Source organism: Staurois parvus, unplaced genomic scaffold (assembly GCF_062004578.1).
Source record: "Staurois parvus isolate SC_StPar_1 unplaced genomic scaffold, SC_StPar_1.0 ptg000350l, whole genome shotgun sequence".
Taxonomy (NCBI): Eukaryota; Metazoa; Chordata; class Amphibia; order Anura; family Ranidae; genus Staurois; species Staurois parvus.
The window spans coordinates 1,196,009-1,211,319 of NW_028318146.1; the positions used below are offsets into that span (position 1 = coordinate 1,196,009).

General features: G+C 41.3%; 1 protein-coding gene across 1 annotated transcript in view; it reads right to left on the reverse strand.

Annotated features, from left to right (window-relative positions):
• The window catches only part of ARHGAP1 (Rho GTPase activating protein 1), a 108,716-nt gene that overhangs the window by 13,861 nt on the left and 79,544 nt on the right, over window positions 1-15,311 (reverse strand). The window contains exons 5-10 of the mRNA XM_089684570.1: window positions 15,014-15,145; window positions 9,405-9,491; window positions 7,182-7,280; window positions 5,155-5,262; window positions 5,005-5,081; window positions 683-760 (exon numbers count right to left, since the gene is read on the reverse strand). Coding sequence (XP_089540696.1) covers window positions 683-760; window positions 5,005-5,081; window positions 5,155-5,262; window positions 7,182-7,280; window positions 9,405-9,491; window positions 15,014-15,145 — 581 coding nt within the window. The remainder of the gene's footprint in view (window positions 1-682; window positions 761-5,004; window positions 5,082-5,154; window positions 5,263-7,181; window positions 7,281-9,404; window positions 9,492-15,013; window positions 15,146-15,311) is intronic.

Here is a 15,311-nt window from a genome sequence, read left to right on the forward strand (position 1 = left end):
CCGGACCAACGCTTGCCAAACGCTATAGGGGCGTTTGGCAAGCATTGGTAAAACAGCCAAGTGTGAACGAGCCCTGACAGCTCCAGTTCCCAACAACAATCATGAACTAATGAAAGGGATCAGGTGTTCACTATATCAGCTATGACATAGTGATTATATGCAGGCTGGAAGCTGCATTTTAAAAATGTTTTTGGCTGAAAATGGCACTGTAGCCTAAAGAGGACAGTGTGCATTTGTTCGCTACTATTGTCAGATACATTTACAGTATTAAAAAAAAAATTGTATTAAATAAAATGTGCAAGACTTAGAGTTTCCCTCTCTGAAACTCGACATCCATGAGTACAGCTCAGGCAGCCTTGCTGTATCTTTGATCTTTTATGATTATACAATCATACACCAATTTCTTTCAATAATATAAAAAAAAAAAAATCCTATATTTGGACTTGCGTTTTGCTCTTACACTGTGTATTTTAGTCCTGCTGTACATGCACTGCTATTCTTTGGCATTCTACTGTGTTTTATATCTTGCCTTTATAGTATCTAGGCAGCATGGTTTGTTTTTGTTATTCTTTGGTACAAAATCTATGAACTCTCTCCTGTATAGCATGTACACTTATGCATTTAAGGTATTCTAATAAACTCTGGAAACAAAAATAAAACAAAACCATTATATTGTTCTCACCCCTGTTGTATTCCTGCTGAATTTCCCGCACCACTTGAGTGCTTGCCGACCTCCGAAATATCCCCTCAGTGTCGAGAGCTGCAAGGTCACCGGGTGAAAGGTTAAAGCATGCAAACACGCTGGTTCTTCTATTTGTGGACATTGTAAGCGGTAAAGGCAGATGTCAGCCCAAAGGATAACGGTAATATTATGGCAATGGATTTATAATACCAAACACAATATAATTATAATACATTGGGTGTCACAACATAATCAACATATGGGAACAAAAGGAAAGCTGGATCAAATACAAGATATTTCTACCTGTTAGAACATTTGAACAGTAAACAAAATGGCAGCCTTACAAATCTGGGGGACAATCACCTAATGCTGAAAAGCCCAATAAATGCTCACAGATCTACTAAAGTGAGTTTTACCAGGTAAGGGGGGAACCCAGTGACAAAAAAAAATCAATCTTTCTGAAGACAGCAGTGGCATCCTTGATGTTATTTAAGAACTGGTCCATAAAGGTTTTGTGTCCCTCATAGACCTTGAGTATCAAATGCTCTTGCCAAAAGGCCCAACATTTCAACACTAACCAAACTGCCAAATGCAAATGCACTGCCAGAAGGCACATGAGAGAGATAAGATGGGAGGCCTCCATAAACCATCAAAGCTGAAATTTAACTACAGTCATCCACATTCAACAAGCGAGGGTTCCACTGCAGTAGTGGTTAGATGGATTCGTATAAAAATTTTGACCGGTCAGACATGGTTTGGCAAAGCAAAATCATAGCCAGAATAGGGTGCAGAATGGGACCTACCAAGAGAAAGGGGCAATATATTGGTTGGGTCTTTAAAGGAAGGTACATCCTTTACCACTATGATAATTGGCTTGTTTTTCAATTTGTTTTAACTTTGAATCTGCTGGAGAGGGTGCGGGAGTGGGTTTGTGGCCTCTGCGATCAGGGTCAGCAAATGACTGGTTTGTTCACAGAATCTTGCATGACCATAGTAAAAGACTTAATCCGAGAGGGGAAAGGACCCAGCCACACCTGACACACCAAGGACTGAAAAAAGGAGAGGAGAGACTAACATCAAAGAAAAACACGACTCCAGGCTGCAGAGGTCTATATAATTAGAAGACTACAGGCAGCCCCCAATCTGTTAGTTGAAAGTGAGCTGGGGCACCCTGTATGACTTGACTGACACTCCCATAAGCAGATGGCCACAGTGCAGATAGGCTCAGGGTAAGAGGCAAGGCCCTGAGTACTCACAAAATTTGAACAGCTTCTAGCTAAGGGTGAGGGTCAGTGACTAGAGGCTTGGATGGCTGGAGGTGACCAAAGTCCCTGTAGACAGGCAGCAGCAACAACAGATCAACATGTCCCTTTGCAAGCAGGAACAACAGAACGCTTTATGGTAGGAAATAGAGTGCAGAGCACATGACGCTCCACCCAGCAGATGGCATCAGCAATTAGTCCCACAGTGTTCTGTGGGAAAACCCTCAAAAAACAAGAGATTAATGGTGTCCAGCAACTTGAGTGAATGGAAACCATATTACAAATCTGATGAGGAAATCCCCATCAGGGAGTGAACCCCTATGACAAGAAATGGGGGGGGGGGGGACACTTCTCCAACAGAAATACATGAAGTTATAGACCTTTCCTGCTCTATTCAAAAGTTAAAAAAAAAAAAAAAAAAAAAAAAAAAAAAGCTTCTGGTGCTCGGCCCGACTAGCTTACTCAGTGAGTGACTCTTGAGAGACGGGGCAAGCAGAGAGTCAATGCCAGAGCCTCTGAAGCTGGACAATGCTCCACAGCTAACAAGAACTTGGAGAATTTCATGCTAGCCTTGAAATGTCCAGTCCAGCAGAATCTGGATGCTGCACGGTCTACACTGGTGCTGCCAATTGGAGTGGAGGCCTCCAGCAGCATACAGAAGTGTGTCTTAATTGAAAGAAAAGGGAAGAAAAGACCATCATGTTAGTTTTTCCAAGAACAGAGCTGAAGCTGAAGAAAAATATGTTTAGCTTCCCAGGACACTAGGCATACTGATAGGGGTAGTAGGAGAAGTTCTGGTCTAAAAAAGAAAGCTAGGTAGGTGTGCTTGTATTGAATATATCTGAGGGTGAACCAGGAAATAAAAGCCTCACCTGCCTGGCTGTGCCATGTAGCAGAGGTTTGTAAATCAAAAGACTAACTTAACAGAATGGCAGGAAAAACCATGAACATAGGTATATGAAAAGCAGACCTTCACTCCAAAAAATTACTTTGCATAATTAAACCCTTCATCGTCCACAATCTAAAAAGCCCACTTTCTTTTGTTTATTCACCTTTTTTTCCCTGCATGCTCCAGCCCATCTCCAGTCTGCATTCTTCCCTAGGTGAGGGAGACATGCATCCCGCTCCTGGTGCCTCCTCGGAAATACACATCAGATACCCCAGTAAGCATTGGCATACACTCAGTGGCTGGAGGGCGGGGGGGAAGTGTGTGTGTGGGGGGGGGGGGGGATGAGGCGGGGGCGCTACCTGAATTAGGAAAAGAGGGCTGGCTCTCGATGATGAAGTAAAGATGGTGGCAGATCAATGCTGGATTCAATGGTGCTGGAGTCTAATGGAGCAAAAAAGGTGGATGGGGAAAAAAAAAAAGAACGATCTGGGCATGGGGTTGCCCTTTAAGCTGTGCATTTAGCAGTCTGCCTAGGGTTTTGCTTTAACCACCTTTAAAATTACAAATTGATTGGTTAAACCCTTACAAATTGGTTATACCCTGGCAATGTTTCAACGTCTGAAGTGTAACTGCCCAAAAACATAAGATATTGGAGTTTACGGATGTCCATATTCTCCACTCTGCTCATAAATTCTATTTTTGATGGTTAAAGAAAAAAACACTTGGCAGTCTTTTCAGACCCTCCGTGGTAGAAGTAACTATTAATGTACTATGACACAGACACATGAATGTATTACCATTAGGTCCTCATACTGAGGACAGTGCTATGAATTTGAATGGCATGTTTTCATGATTTAAAAGGAAATTGCATCTTAACCCTGAAGAGTGATAAGGACTCATTTCCTGACATTTGGCTGGACAGACACAGAACAATGTTTGCAATACGCCCACAGAAATAGAGCAACAACTTATTCCACCCATCCCGAACAAAAAGCCATTAACCCCTTCCCACAATCAGTTTATCAACGTTCCCCAGGACAATACAGATAATACAGAGAGACCCTAAAGAAAGGTCCTCCCATTTTACAGCCAGCAGCCAACATTTTGCAGAGCTGCTGGCTCTCAATCAACAGACCACTCAGGTCCCCACTGACAATGAGAACCAATTCGAATTATTACTGGTCTTGCAATCACTAATGTCAGCTATGACAAATGCAGGCTGGAGGCTTCATTGACAAGATAAGTCCTCAGCCTGAAGATAAACACAACCATGTTCAGGCTGCAGTGGGATCTTTACTTAATAGTAACTGTAAGTGTAATGCCAAAGAAATGTGTTGGCCTTGGACCCTTTGTTTCTTGGGTAATTTTTACAATAAAGCATTGTTGCCCAAATGCCAGGGGCATGAAAGGTGACTGATGTGTCATTTCTGTAGGCCAAAGTCACAAGTAATTCTGCTGAGAATAAGATAAAAACTTGTTTATGGAAACTGAACGTGTTTATGACATCTAACCTCACATTAGGAGATAAAAACCTGTTTAAAGGCGTCTACTTGCTTGAGAAGTCAGAAATCCTTAAGTCTGGGGTAGTTGAGAAGACGTTTTGGGGTAGATAAGAAGCAAATGTGTGACTTTTCAGATAACGAATATGATGGTTGAACGTGACTCTGTTATCCACACGGAACCCTTCTGCTAGCTCCTCCTGTGGTGGGTGTGGCGCCGCCTACTATTGGACAGCTTCCAGAAAATTGGTTTATAAAAATCTGACAGGTTCAGGCTCCATGCACACTAGTGTTTTTTTAAGCTCCTAGAAGCTGGTAATAGCATTTGTTTTTCTGCTCCTAGAAGCAAAATAGTGTTATCATAGGTGTCCATGCACACTACATTAGGCTATTAGCATTTTTTGAATTTCAGCTTCTAGGAGCAGAAAAAAAAATTGTTTTTGTAGAGTTTTTTGGGAGCGTTTTCCCAGTATAAAAAACACACTAAATGCTACTTAAACACTACTAAAAACTCTATTAACAGCGGTTTTTATCCAGTGTTTTTTCCAGCATTTTTTGAACTTAAAAAAAAAGTGCTAGTGTGCATGGAGCCTGAATAATTTTTGTAAAAAGTGGAGGAAAGAGTTGTACAAGGCTAAAGCCATGAGAGATAGAGGATCTCAGACTACTTACCATTCTGCCGAAGATAGTTCACTGTTTCCTGTACAACCTGGGGAATCTTCTCATTGTCTGGGCGCTTCTCCCTCAACCTGCATACAAAACGTGGAAGGTAAGAGTGGAGATTCGGGGACAGCAGAGGCAGAGCTAGTGCAAAATACTCACTGCTGCAAAGAGACACCAAACTGCTGGTTAGGCAGAGGCGGCCGAGGAGGAGCGGTCTTCTGGTTGGCTGATGGGGGCTTCATGGTAGAGCGGATAACCTTGTCATACCTTGAGTAAAGGAAAAAGTTCAGGGAAATACATTATCTTGAAAGCCAAGCATAGGAGACAAATGGCTCAAAATATCTGCAGCTTAGTAGATCAGTCGACCTAAAACTGATAGTTCAGTTTTTGGTAGAGGCTGAGAAGTTAGCGAATCCACACATTAATTCTACTTACAAGGTACAGTAAATGGAGAGTGACTGTTCTACAGGCGTGGCTGGAGACAGAAGTCTTGCTGTCGGAGACAGCTAGAGACTAAGGACATGTAGCGTGAAAACTGCAAGAGATTACGGTTATAAAAGGCAACCTTTACAAATCAAAGCTTTGACTGCTGGAGACCAACGGTTGACCTTCAAACACCGAAGGGCCGCACGTGGCCCTTGGGACATAGGTTGGGCACAAGGGATCTAGGATCTTGTTGTACTTGCATCCAAAAGAAGTCTTCACAAAGGAGGTAGCAAAAAACAAGCATATGTATATATTATATACAAAAAAAAAAAAAAAAAAAAGCTCAATCCAATTTTCATAAAAAATAACTATATATATTTTTCCATTCAACTGCCAATAGTGCCTGCCTGAATCTCATTTGCTAGCATTTTTCTGAAATCCCCTTGAGTGCACAGGGTGATCAGTTTTCTGGTTGTGCTCAGAACTCAACCTGCTCTCCTCCAATGATCAGATTTGTGCTGACACCCCCCTCCCACACAGCCATTCACTGGGAAGATCAGTGTGCTGCTGCTTCTCCTCCCTCAGCATTCTCAGCTCCTTATGCAGCTGAGAACAGAGGGTATGTGATCACTTATAAAAAAAAAGTAAAAAAGTAAAAAAAAAATATTTATTTTTTATATCTATACACAAATGTTTTGCTTTCATTTCTATTTTAAACTAAATGGGTTGTTTTACAAGGTGAGGGTTCCCACCCCTTCTTTAAGTTCTTCCCACCCCTTCCAACACTGCTAGGTACCTGATCAGAGGACAGAGCAGATATATATTGTGTGCTTCTACTTCTTCCTGAATCAGGTTGTATCGCTCAGCTGCTACACTATAGTCTGCAGGGACCTTTTAAGGAGATTAGAACCTAGGCAGGGGCGGACTGACAACTCATGGGGCCCCCGGGCAATAGGGGATTATGGGGCCCCTGTGTCCTTGCCCAAACTCAAAAAAGCAGATGAAAAAGGTACCAGGGGCATCTCATGGGGCCCCCTACTGACCCCGGGCCCTCAGGCAGTGCCCGAGTTACGAAATGGTCAGTCCGCCTCTGGACCTAGGTATGCTGCAGAAATGATGTCTGGATCACAAATCTAGCTGAAGAGTTCTAAATGCTTTGGTATGCACCAGAGTTCTAATTCTAATTCATTCAGATTTTGGAGCCAGCCATTTGCCTGGAGTTCAGGTCCTTAAAATTGGTCTTCCTTTTTTGAAAGGTTGAACTCCCGTTTGTTTTTCTGCTATTTAAATAATTATGCAATTTCAACCTGCAGCCAGTCATGGTCTATCACTTTAAATTCTATTCTGGCAACCATGTTAAAACTTCATCTATAGTCTACATTTTTCAGAATAAAAGAGTCTATCTTTTCCAGAATCCTGCACAGAGATTGTAATAAGCCTGTTGTATTTATTAGTCTTCCAAAAGCAAATAGGTTTACTGCACTGGTATAAAACACGTATTGCAAATTTACATGCGCCCTTATGGGGATGCTGCTGGTGCAATACTTTCTACACTCACTAACTCTAGGCCTGATCATGTAGTTATAGTAAAGCCAACTTCAATAAAACCAATGTTGGCAAGTGCGACACAATGGCCTCCATCAAAACATACAAGACAGAGGCTGGCAGGATCTGCAAGAAAACATTTCATACATTTTCTCAATGAATTTAGTTGACCTGCAGTTCACGGTTTTCAGTTCAGATATGTCCAAAATTCTTACTCTAGTACTGATTTTGGAATCCCCAACTGCTCCAACTTGACAATATCCTCCAATTCACTCAGATAATTTGCATAAAAAATCTTCCGACCAAACTTGAAGCTGGAAGACAAAATGAAAAATAATCTCATATTACCTTTATTGTTTACCATTGTTTTCTATTCTGCTCATGGAGCTTTGTGGCCTAGAGTATATGGATGTAGTTCAGTATTCTACTGTAGTTTGAACTGCCCAGTATTATGACTTCACACCCCAGGAAATGCACTAGAATGTTCATCTTGGAAGAACCAAGTACATATTCCACCTCTCCTACTTTAACAGCATTACCATCAAACTACAGCTGTGTGTAGCCCTTACTTCTTGCAAGCATCAAAGTTCTGAACAATATGGGGGACATTATTCAATCAAACTAGCAACACAATAACACGCATCAGGCGGCCTTTTATTTTGCAGTCTATGCAGCATTTTACCTGTGTATTTATTATTGTTATACAGGATTTATATAGCGCCAACAGTTTGCTCAGCGCTTTACAAAATAAAAGGAGACAATACATTTACAATACAAATAAATACAAGAGGGTTAGGAAGGCCCTGCTCCTTGTAGCTTACAATGTAAGAGGGAGGGGCTAGTGGTACAAAAGGTAATAACTGTGGGGGATGGACTGGTAGAAGGAATAGAAGATTGTGTTATTAGCTGAAGGCAGGATTGGCTTCCCTGAAGAGAGAAGTTTTCAGAGATCGCCTGTTTTTGATTCCTGCTTCTTTTAATCCTTGATAGCCAAGAAGAACCTAATTTTTTTTTTTAATCACTTTTATTGCTGTCACAAGGAATGTAAACAGCAATAGCTATGTGACAGGTACTCTTTATGGAGAGATTTGGCAATAAATAAGACCTCAAATCCAACTTCTGCCCCTAAAAGCAATTAATAACACCAAGATTGTTGCGATAGAATGCTTTTTTTTTTTTAAATGGGGCTTTGTGTTTCCAAGTAAACCAGAAGTAATGCTGCACCATCGCTTCTGAGTTACTATGTAACAGAGCCGAACAAAGCCACCGGCTGGTCGATCAGGACTCCCAGTGGGACGGGACATCCAGTTAAAGCCACGTAAGGCGACAGCAGGCGGAATGTCCCATCCCGTTGCTGGTAAAAGCAATCGAGCGGCTAGTTAGCTGCTCAGATTGCTATTATAAGAGAGACGGCAATCAGCTAAAAAAAAAAAAATGGTACTAGGATGATGCCTGCAACCGCAGGCATCATCCCGGCACAACCACTTGAAGTCCAGTGATGTACCAAGTACGTGACTGGTCAACAAGTGGTTACACCAACAGTACATATGAAAGGAGTTACATATGGAAGGCCGCTTCCCTAATAAAAAGATTACGCTCACTTCCTGTCCTGGGGACTGCAGTCATTAGGACAGGAAGGACAGGGAAGCCTTTGTCATAGGGGAGGGACACCAATTAAAAACTTGTTCTAACCCTTTCCAAACTCTGTTCAAACAAACAAACATATATATATATATATATATACATACATACATACATACATATATATATACACACACACAATGTATGTGTGTGTGTGTGTGTGTATGCATGTATGTGCATATATATATATATATATATATATATATATATATACACATACACATACATACATACATATATATATATATATATATATATATATATATACACATATATACATATATACACACACACACAATGTATGTGTGTGTGTGTGTGTGTATGCATGTATGTGCATATATATTATATATATATATATATATATATATATATATATATATATATATATATATATACATACACACACACACATATATACATATAGTTGTAGCTTCCTCTGTGATAATGTTTGTGATAATGCCAACTAAAGTATTAAAGCCTTGAGTGGGTGAACTTTCCTAGAAACTAGAAAAAAAAAAACCATTTTAGATACAAGAGAAAAGAAACCATGTAAGAAGAAGTACTGGTAAGTATGAAGAGAGTTCTTTGGAGTCACGTAGCATTATTCCTATGAAATCAGAACATTTCCTTGTATGTTTTTAACCAACTTTCAATTATTTAACACTTGTGTAAATGATAATATAAATGTAGCAACTACCTAAACTGCTATAAAAAAGCCTATGTGCTTGGTATGTATAACCGTGGCTGGTCAGTGGAGAATATGTTCGCAGTAAGAGAACACCATTCAGACGTCTCACCTGATAATAGGTTTAAACAGAACCAGTAATGTCTTGATGAACATTGTGGGGTGGACAATGTACAAAGCCTTGATGTTCTTCTTGTATCTGTAAAGAAGACAAGAACAGATATAAAGTTAAGGTGTCAAGTCCAGCTAAAAATGCCATTTTCAGTTACATCCCTTGGGACACGAGCTGAACCATCTTGCTCCAACTTCAGGCGTTCCTTCCATGTCTTGTGGTCCAGCCCGAATCAGATTTCTTTTTGATCTAGAAACGCTGGCCTCCTCTAAACTGTTTTATATTACACTCAGTAATGGCCCTTTTGCAGTCTTGGTTCACACTGTGAACAGCAAAAACCTGCTGCTCCTCTTTATTACTACTACTACTTTGCTATTGTTGCAGCCAGAGAGCCCACCACTAATACACTGTAAAGAAACAGAAGAAATGGAGCACTTCTAAGAGTATCAAAAGATTTAGAAAGAGAATCAATGTGAAATGCGTACGTTTGCAGGTGGTCAGGAAAACACAATACTGTGTATTATAGAAAATCATGTTTTATTCATTGCAGGAGGAATAAAACAAGAGCGCACTGGCATAGCACATTATCCCTGAGAACTCTTTATTAAAATGTGGATAAAATATGCAGTTGCATCTGGACTCCCACTCTTATATGGGAGCTGCAAAGCCTGGCCCACCCATTGAAGTTTCGCACACATCTGAGTTCCACTGAATATTTGTGTTCCTAGCCTTCCACACCCATGCACAGGTGTTTTTTCCACTCCTAGAATGTTTTTCTTTCATTGTCTGTAGCTCCTGTAAAGATAGCAATGTATGTTCTGAAACACGTTGAGTTTTTAACTTTTTTAAACTTGGGTCATTTTTTTTTTTTTGTTATCTATGAAACCTGGTAGCAATGACATCCTCTGATTTGCACTTTATGGAAACACACCTGTTAGCACTTGAGCCAAGTGATATTACCCTAGGTTCACATTTGTGCCGGTGGTGCCACTGCGGACCCGCACGAAAATCCGTGCAGCCGCACCACCCGCACAGAGAATAGCGGACCGGCGGGCGGGTGCCATTAGGCACGCCGCCCGCACTGGAAAATGCAACTGTACTGGGAACGGAGGTTCCCATGCGGGCTGCATTTTCCAAAGAAGTGCAGGGACTTCTTCCCTGCATGTCACGGGCACAGGAGTCCATTCAAATGAATGGGCTCTCGTGCCAGCGCAAAATGCGGCCCGCACGGCCGCAGAGATGTGAACCGGGGGTGATACTCAGCATCAAAACCTGGCGAGCCCTTTCCTGTAGGTACATCTCTGCTGCCAAATGTAGCTACATTTAGATGTTATCTACTAGTGATTGAAGATCATTGGCAACACATTTTGGAACACAAGGCAAATAATTAATATCCATGGCTGTTTGTATTTTCTCAGCCACCTGCAAAAGGTAAGCATTTTACCTGGATTCAATTTCTAAATCTGAATCTATTGATATTTTTAGAAGCGTCTCTTATTTCTTTTGTTGCTTTTTCTTTTCAGTTTACATCCCCTTGTGAGGGTCACCAGGTAGCTGCTCAAGGAGTCTTACTTATTAATAAGATCTTTTGTGTTTGATATCCAGGCTCTCCCTATGTGTAAAGGGTTTTTGGACTTTGCATTGCTAATGCAAGGAAGAGGCCTAGAGATACTTTAGCCGAGGTTAAAATGTTTACGAATACGTTACTTGTTAATGAAAACCTGACATTCTTACTGATTCACAACCAAAATTTCTTATAGTTTGGGAACTCTGGCTCTGTTACGCTGTCTTCCCTGGATCCAGCTACCCTTAGTTACCTATAAACACACTTGTATAGTGTTTAGATCTGAGCCCCAGAGGGGAACCCCCCCTCTACCTTTTTGCTCATCATATCCTGGTTCTCACCTTCCCCTTTTCCTGCTCCCTTTTTTTCAAGCTTGTTTTAGAGGTTTGATACTTGGCTAGCCTCAGTTTAGGACACTAACTGGGATGTCCAACTTGTCCTCTTAGCCCGGGTTCACATATATGCGGTGCGGTATATCTCATGTGATTCGCACAGGAACCGCACCGCATTCCTGTACAAATCAAATGCGATTTGTGTGCGGTGCGATTGGAGTCATACATTTTGTATGGCTCTATTCGCATGGCACCAAAAGGTGCAGGACCCTTTTTTTGGTCCGCACTAGAATCGGATCGCATGGGTATTCACACCTATGCGATCCGATTCTGGACATCGCACCTCATCTTGCGGGGTGTTAACATATAAACCCACAGCGGTTCGCATGAATGGGGTGCGATTCTGATGCGGTGCGGAATTCGCACAGAAAATGCTGCGAATTCCACATCAGTGTGAACCAGGGCTCAGGCCTGGAATATGTCAAGACTTGCCCTCCTTCCTGGTTCTATGACGACAACAACTGATGTATATTTATGCTGCTGTGTACTCCCTGCAAGGGCAAAATTCCTGTTCTCCCTTTTCTGAAAAGGAAGAATGACGATTACAATAAAACAAGCAAAAAGTAACTGAACATGCCCTGACATCAACATTCTTTAATCCTCTACATATCAGCAGTCAGATTGGGAGAGGAAGGGTCAGCACTCTGAACCAGTCAAGGCCCTACAGCTATGTAATGGTTTCAGAGGAGGGGAGCACAAGCATAACACATCAGTATCTGCTACTTCATTATCTAGTCACAGGCTATGCCAGGCCAAAAACCAGACTCTACTGTTGGTTTGCAATTTAGTCTGGACTGGAGATCAAGGATCCAGCTCTGTTGTCTGGCCATATTATCTGCATCACAAGACTGGCTGAACACAACTATAAATCCAGGTAAACCAGTTCTGATACATGTATTCAGCCAGTTGTTCTGAGTTTAGCTTTAAAAGAGAAGTACGGCTTTGTTGTTTGTTTTTTTTCTCATATCATACTTACCTAGGTGGATGCATTGACCCAATATATAAATGTATAAAGCTTGTGAGCGGCTATGTAAGTGAAAATAGCTTCTAATTACGGATTGTGAATCGCCCACACCTAACACATACTCATACTAGTGTGTCAAAGCAATACTAAATACCAAAATTGTGCCGCGCTTCACTCATAAATTACAAATGTAAATGCTATGTGCATCCTAGTGCTGCTATTAATAATATGAGGAAGTCGGAAGTGATGAGACGGACGTTACAGATTGACCGGAAGTAGCGGAGCGGCCATCTTTACTAAGGTGATATCAATACATGTGTTCCTGGAAGCTCCTTGGAGATCCTGCCGTATGGGAATACGTGCGGTTTTATTACTAGATTGATGTAAGCATATTTTATTAAAGCCTCAACTGATTTAATTTGAATACTACACTATATAGTCCTTTCTTTCCTTCTGGGTGATATTCTATGGACGGCCTTGAGAAGTGTATCTTTATATCATGCTTGAGTACATGAGATAGGCCTGTATTTTGCACAGCTATTATGGAATGATTCTGGAGGAATTTTTTGGAGATTGCGTATTGGGAAAATTATCCTAAAGGCTTTGGTTTATTTTATTTAGGGTAAGAGTATTTACTCTAGCCACATAGAAGTGCTCATGGAGTGTTTTCACTTTGTCACGTGTTTCACAGTTTTTTCACATATTGGCAATTTATTTATATTTATATATGTTATGATCATTTGAATATTGAGGATAATACACTATCTAGTTCTTTATATATATTTTTGGAAGTATATGGCAGAAGTGGACCACGTACTGGGATTAATATATCAAAGGAATAAAGAATTGAGAAGATTCACTGACACTAAGAAGGTTTATTATTATTTTGGACTTTCAAGGGTAAAAGTGTGACTGAGTGTCAATTTCAGGGTTATTGTTTTTTGTTTTTTATTTTTTTTTATTTTGTATAGGATGAGAACCGCTTTCAGCAGTTGCAGGAGGAAAATGGAGAGGACCTGTTCCTGTATATGCCACCCCCACTGGTCCAAGTGTCAACTGGAATGTGATAGGGAGGCTGCACAGGTCCCCTGGAACATGGGGTGGGGTTTGCCATTGCAACCCTTGATGCTACACCAGTGGTTTGGGGGGAGGGGGGTGGTAAACCCCACCTGCTCCCCAAAAGTATAATAAGCCCATACTGTCCTGAGTGCCCTATAAAGGCTGTCTTCACCATGCAGCACCTGCGGCTTTCCTGGGGGTTACCTGCGCTTTGACATAGACTTCTATTATATCTTGCGGGTGTGGTGCACTTTCTGAAAGTACACCAAAACACCTGCTCTCAGTCTGAGGTCCAGGGGCCACACCAGAGGGCTCTGGGGGGGCCACTGGTTGAGCACCCCTGCTTTAGAACCACTTTAAATCAGACCCTTGAGGTAAAACTGAAGCACCAATAGTAGCTCAAGAAGTCCATGGAAAAAAAAAAAAAAAAATCAACCTCTGCAGAAAACCCAGAGCCCCCCAATAATGGAGAAGAAACTGGATGAACTGTTTTCTCTTCTGAACCCTACCAGTTTCCAAAAAAATAGGCCTATGGCAGGGGATTCTGCCTCGGCAGGTGTGCATGTTTATGCCACAATCATTCTAAAAAAATAAAAAATGAATAACAGAAAAATAAAACTAAAAATTGACTAATTGTTGAGCAGCTCTTCCTATGATAATCCCACATCTATAACCAGCTTTACGGTTCAGTCTGCAAGAAACAAATTATTACTAAACAAGAGAATAGGGAAAACAGACTTCACAGCACCGTTCCTTCCACATAGTTTCCTCTCTCCTGATGTCACAGGGATATAAACAAATAGCTCAATAGCTGGTATGGAGCACTTGTCTTTCCTGTACAAGACCTTCTCCATGGACACAGCAGAGATGAAAGGCAGAGCAGGCAGCTGTATTCATTTCATTTGTATACTGCTCTGTGCCAGCTCTGCTGGATTCCTCATTTACCACAGCACAGCGGGGTAACAAAGGTGAATAAACACTTCAAATATGTTTCCTGTTAATATCAAGATTTTATCCAAAAAGCAAGCCAATTAGTAGTATTCATACTTCCTATCAGAACAGCTGGGCATTCTCTAATACTGCTATTATTCGGAATTAAATTAAAAAAAAAAAAAAATCCCAGCTGAATGATCATTTCTCCTCTTCATAACCTTTGGCGTGGAGTATCTGTCATTTCCTGATCTGAGTGCAAGTGATTGGACTGGGAAAATACTGTGTTGACTGTGGGCACCTTCAAGTCCAACTCTGGGTGCTCCAGGCTCCCCATTTGGCCTGTTCTCTCTGTTGAGCACCAATGCACTTTCTATCAGAGGGCAGATACTAAATTCTGCTGTCAGCGGGGCCACATTATGACATAATCTTACAGGGCAAAACTCTGACACTTCCAGAAAGTGTCGTAACTTGTCCACCCACGAGCATTTCCATTTATCCATCACAATGATAGACTGCTTCGTTGGCCAATAGAAATGTGTGAGACATGAGAGGGCAAGGAAGTTTTATCACTATCTGGAATCTTTTACCACCTACACATTTGGAAAGCAGTGGAATAAAAGGGAGAATTTGATGATTTGCTATGGACCAATAGAGACAGTTCTTTATTCGGATACGAAGAGCAGAGTTATGTTCTTACTTGCGGTCAAACTCTCGGTACGCATCTCTTAGCCAACCCAGAGAGGGCTTGTTCTCACTGGTTAGGCCATGGTGCAGGTAGATCAAAGTATAATCACTTTCCACATACTGGTCCAATGTGTGCTTCAGATACCTGCAGGGAAACAGAAAAACAAATCAGTCAGACAGGACTTGGGATTTGAGGATTTGTTATAAAGAACAGTTACAGTATACTATAAAGGGAATCTGAAAGAACAAAAAGGCTCAAGCCCCTCAGTGAGGCTGATATTCCTTAACTTAGGAGTCACTTACCAGGGTAA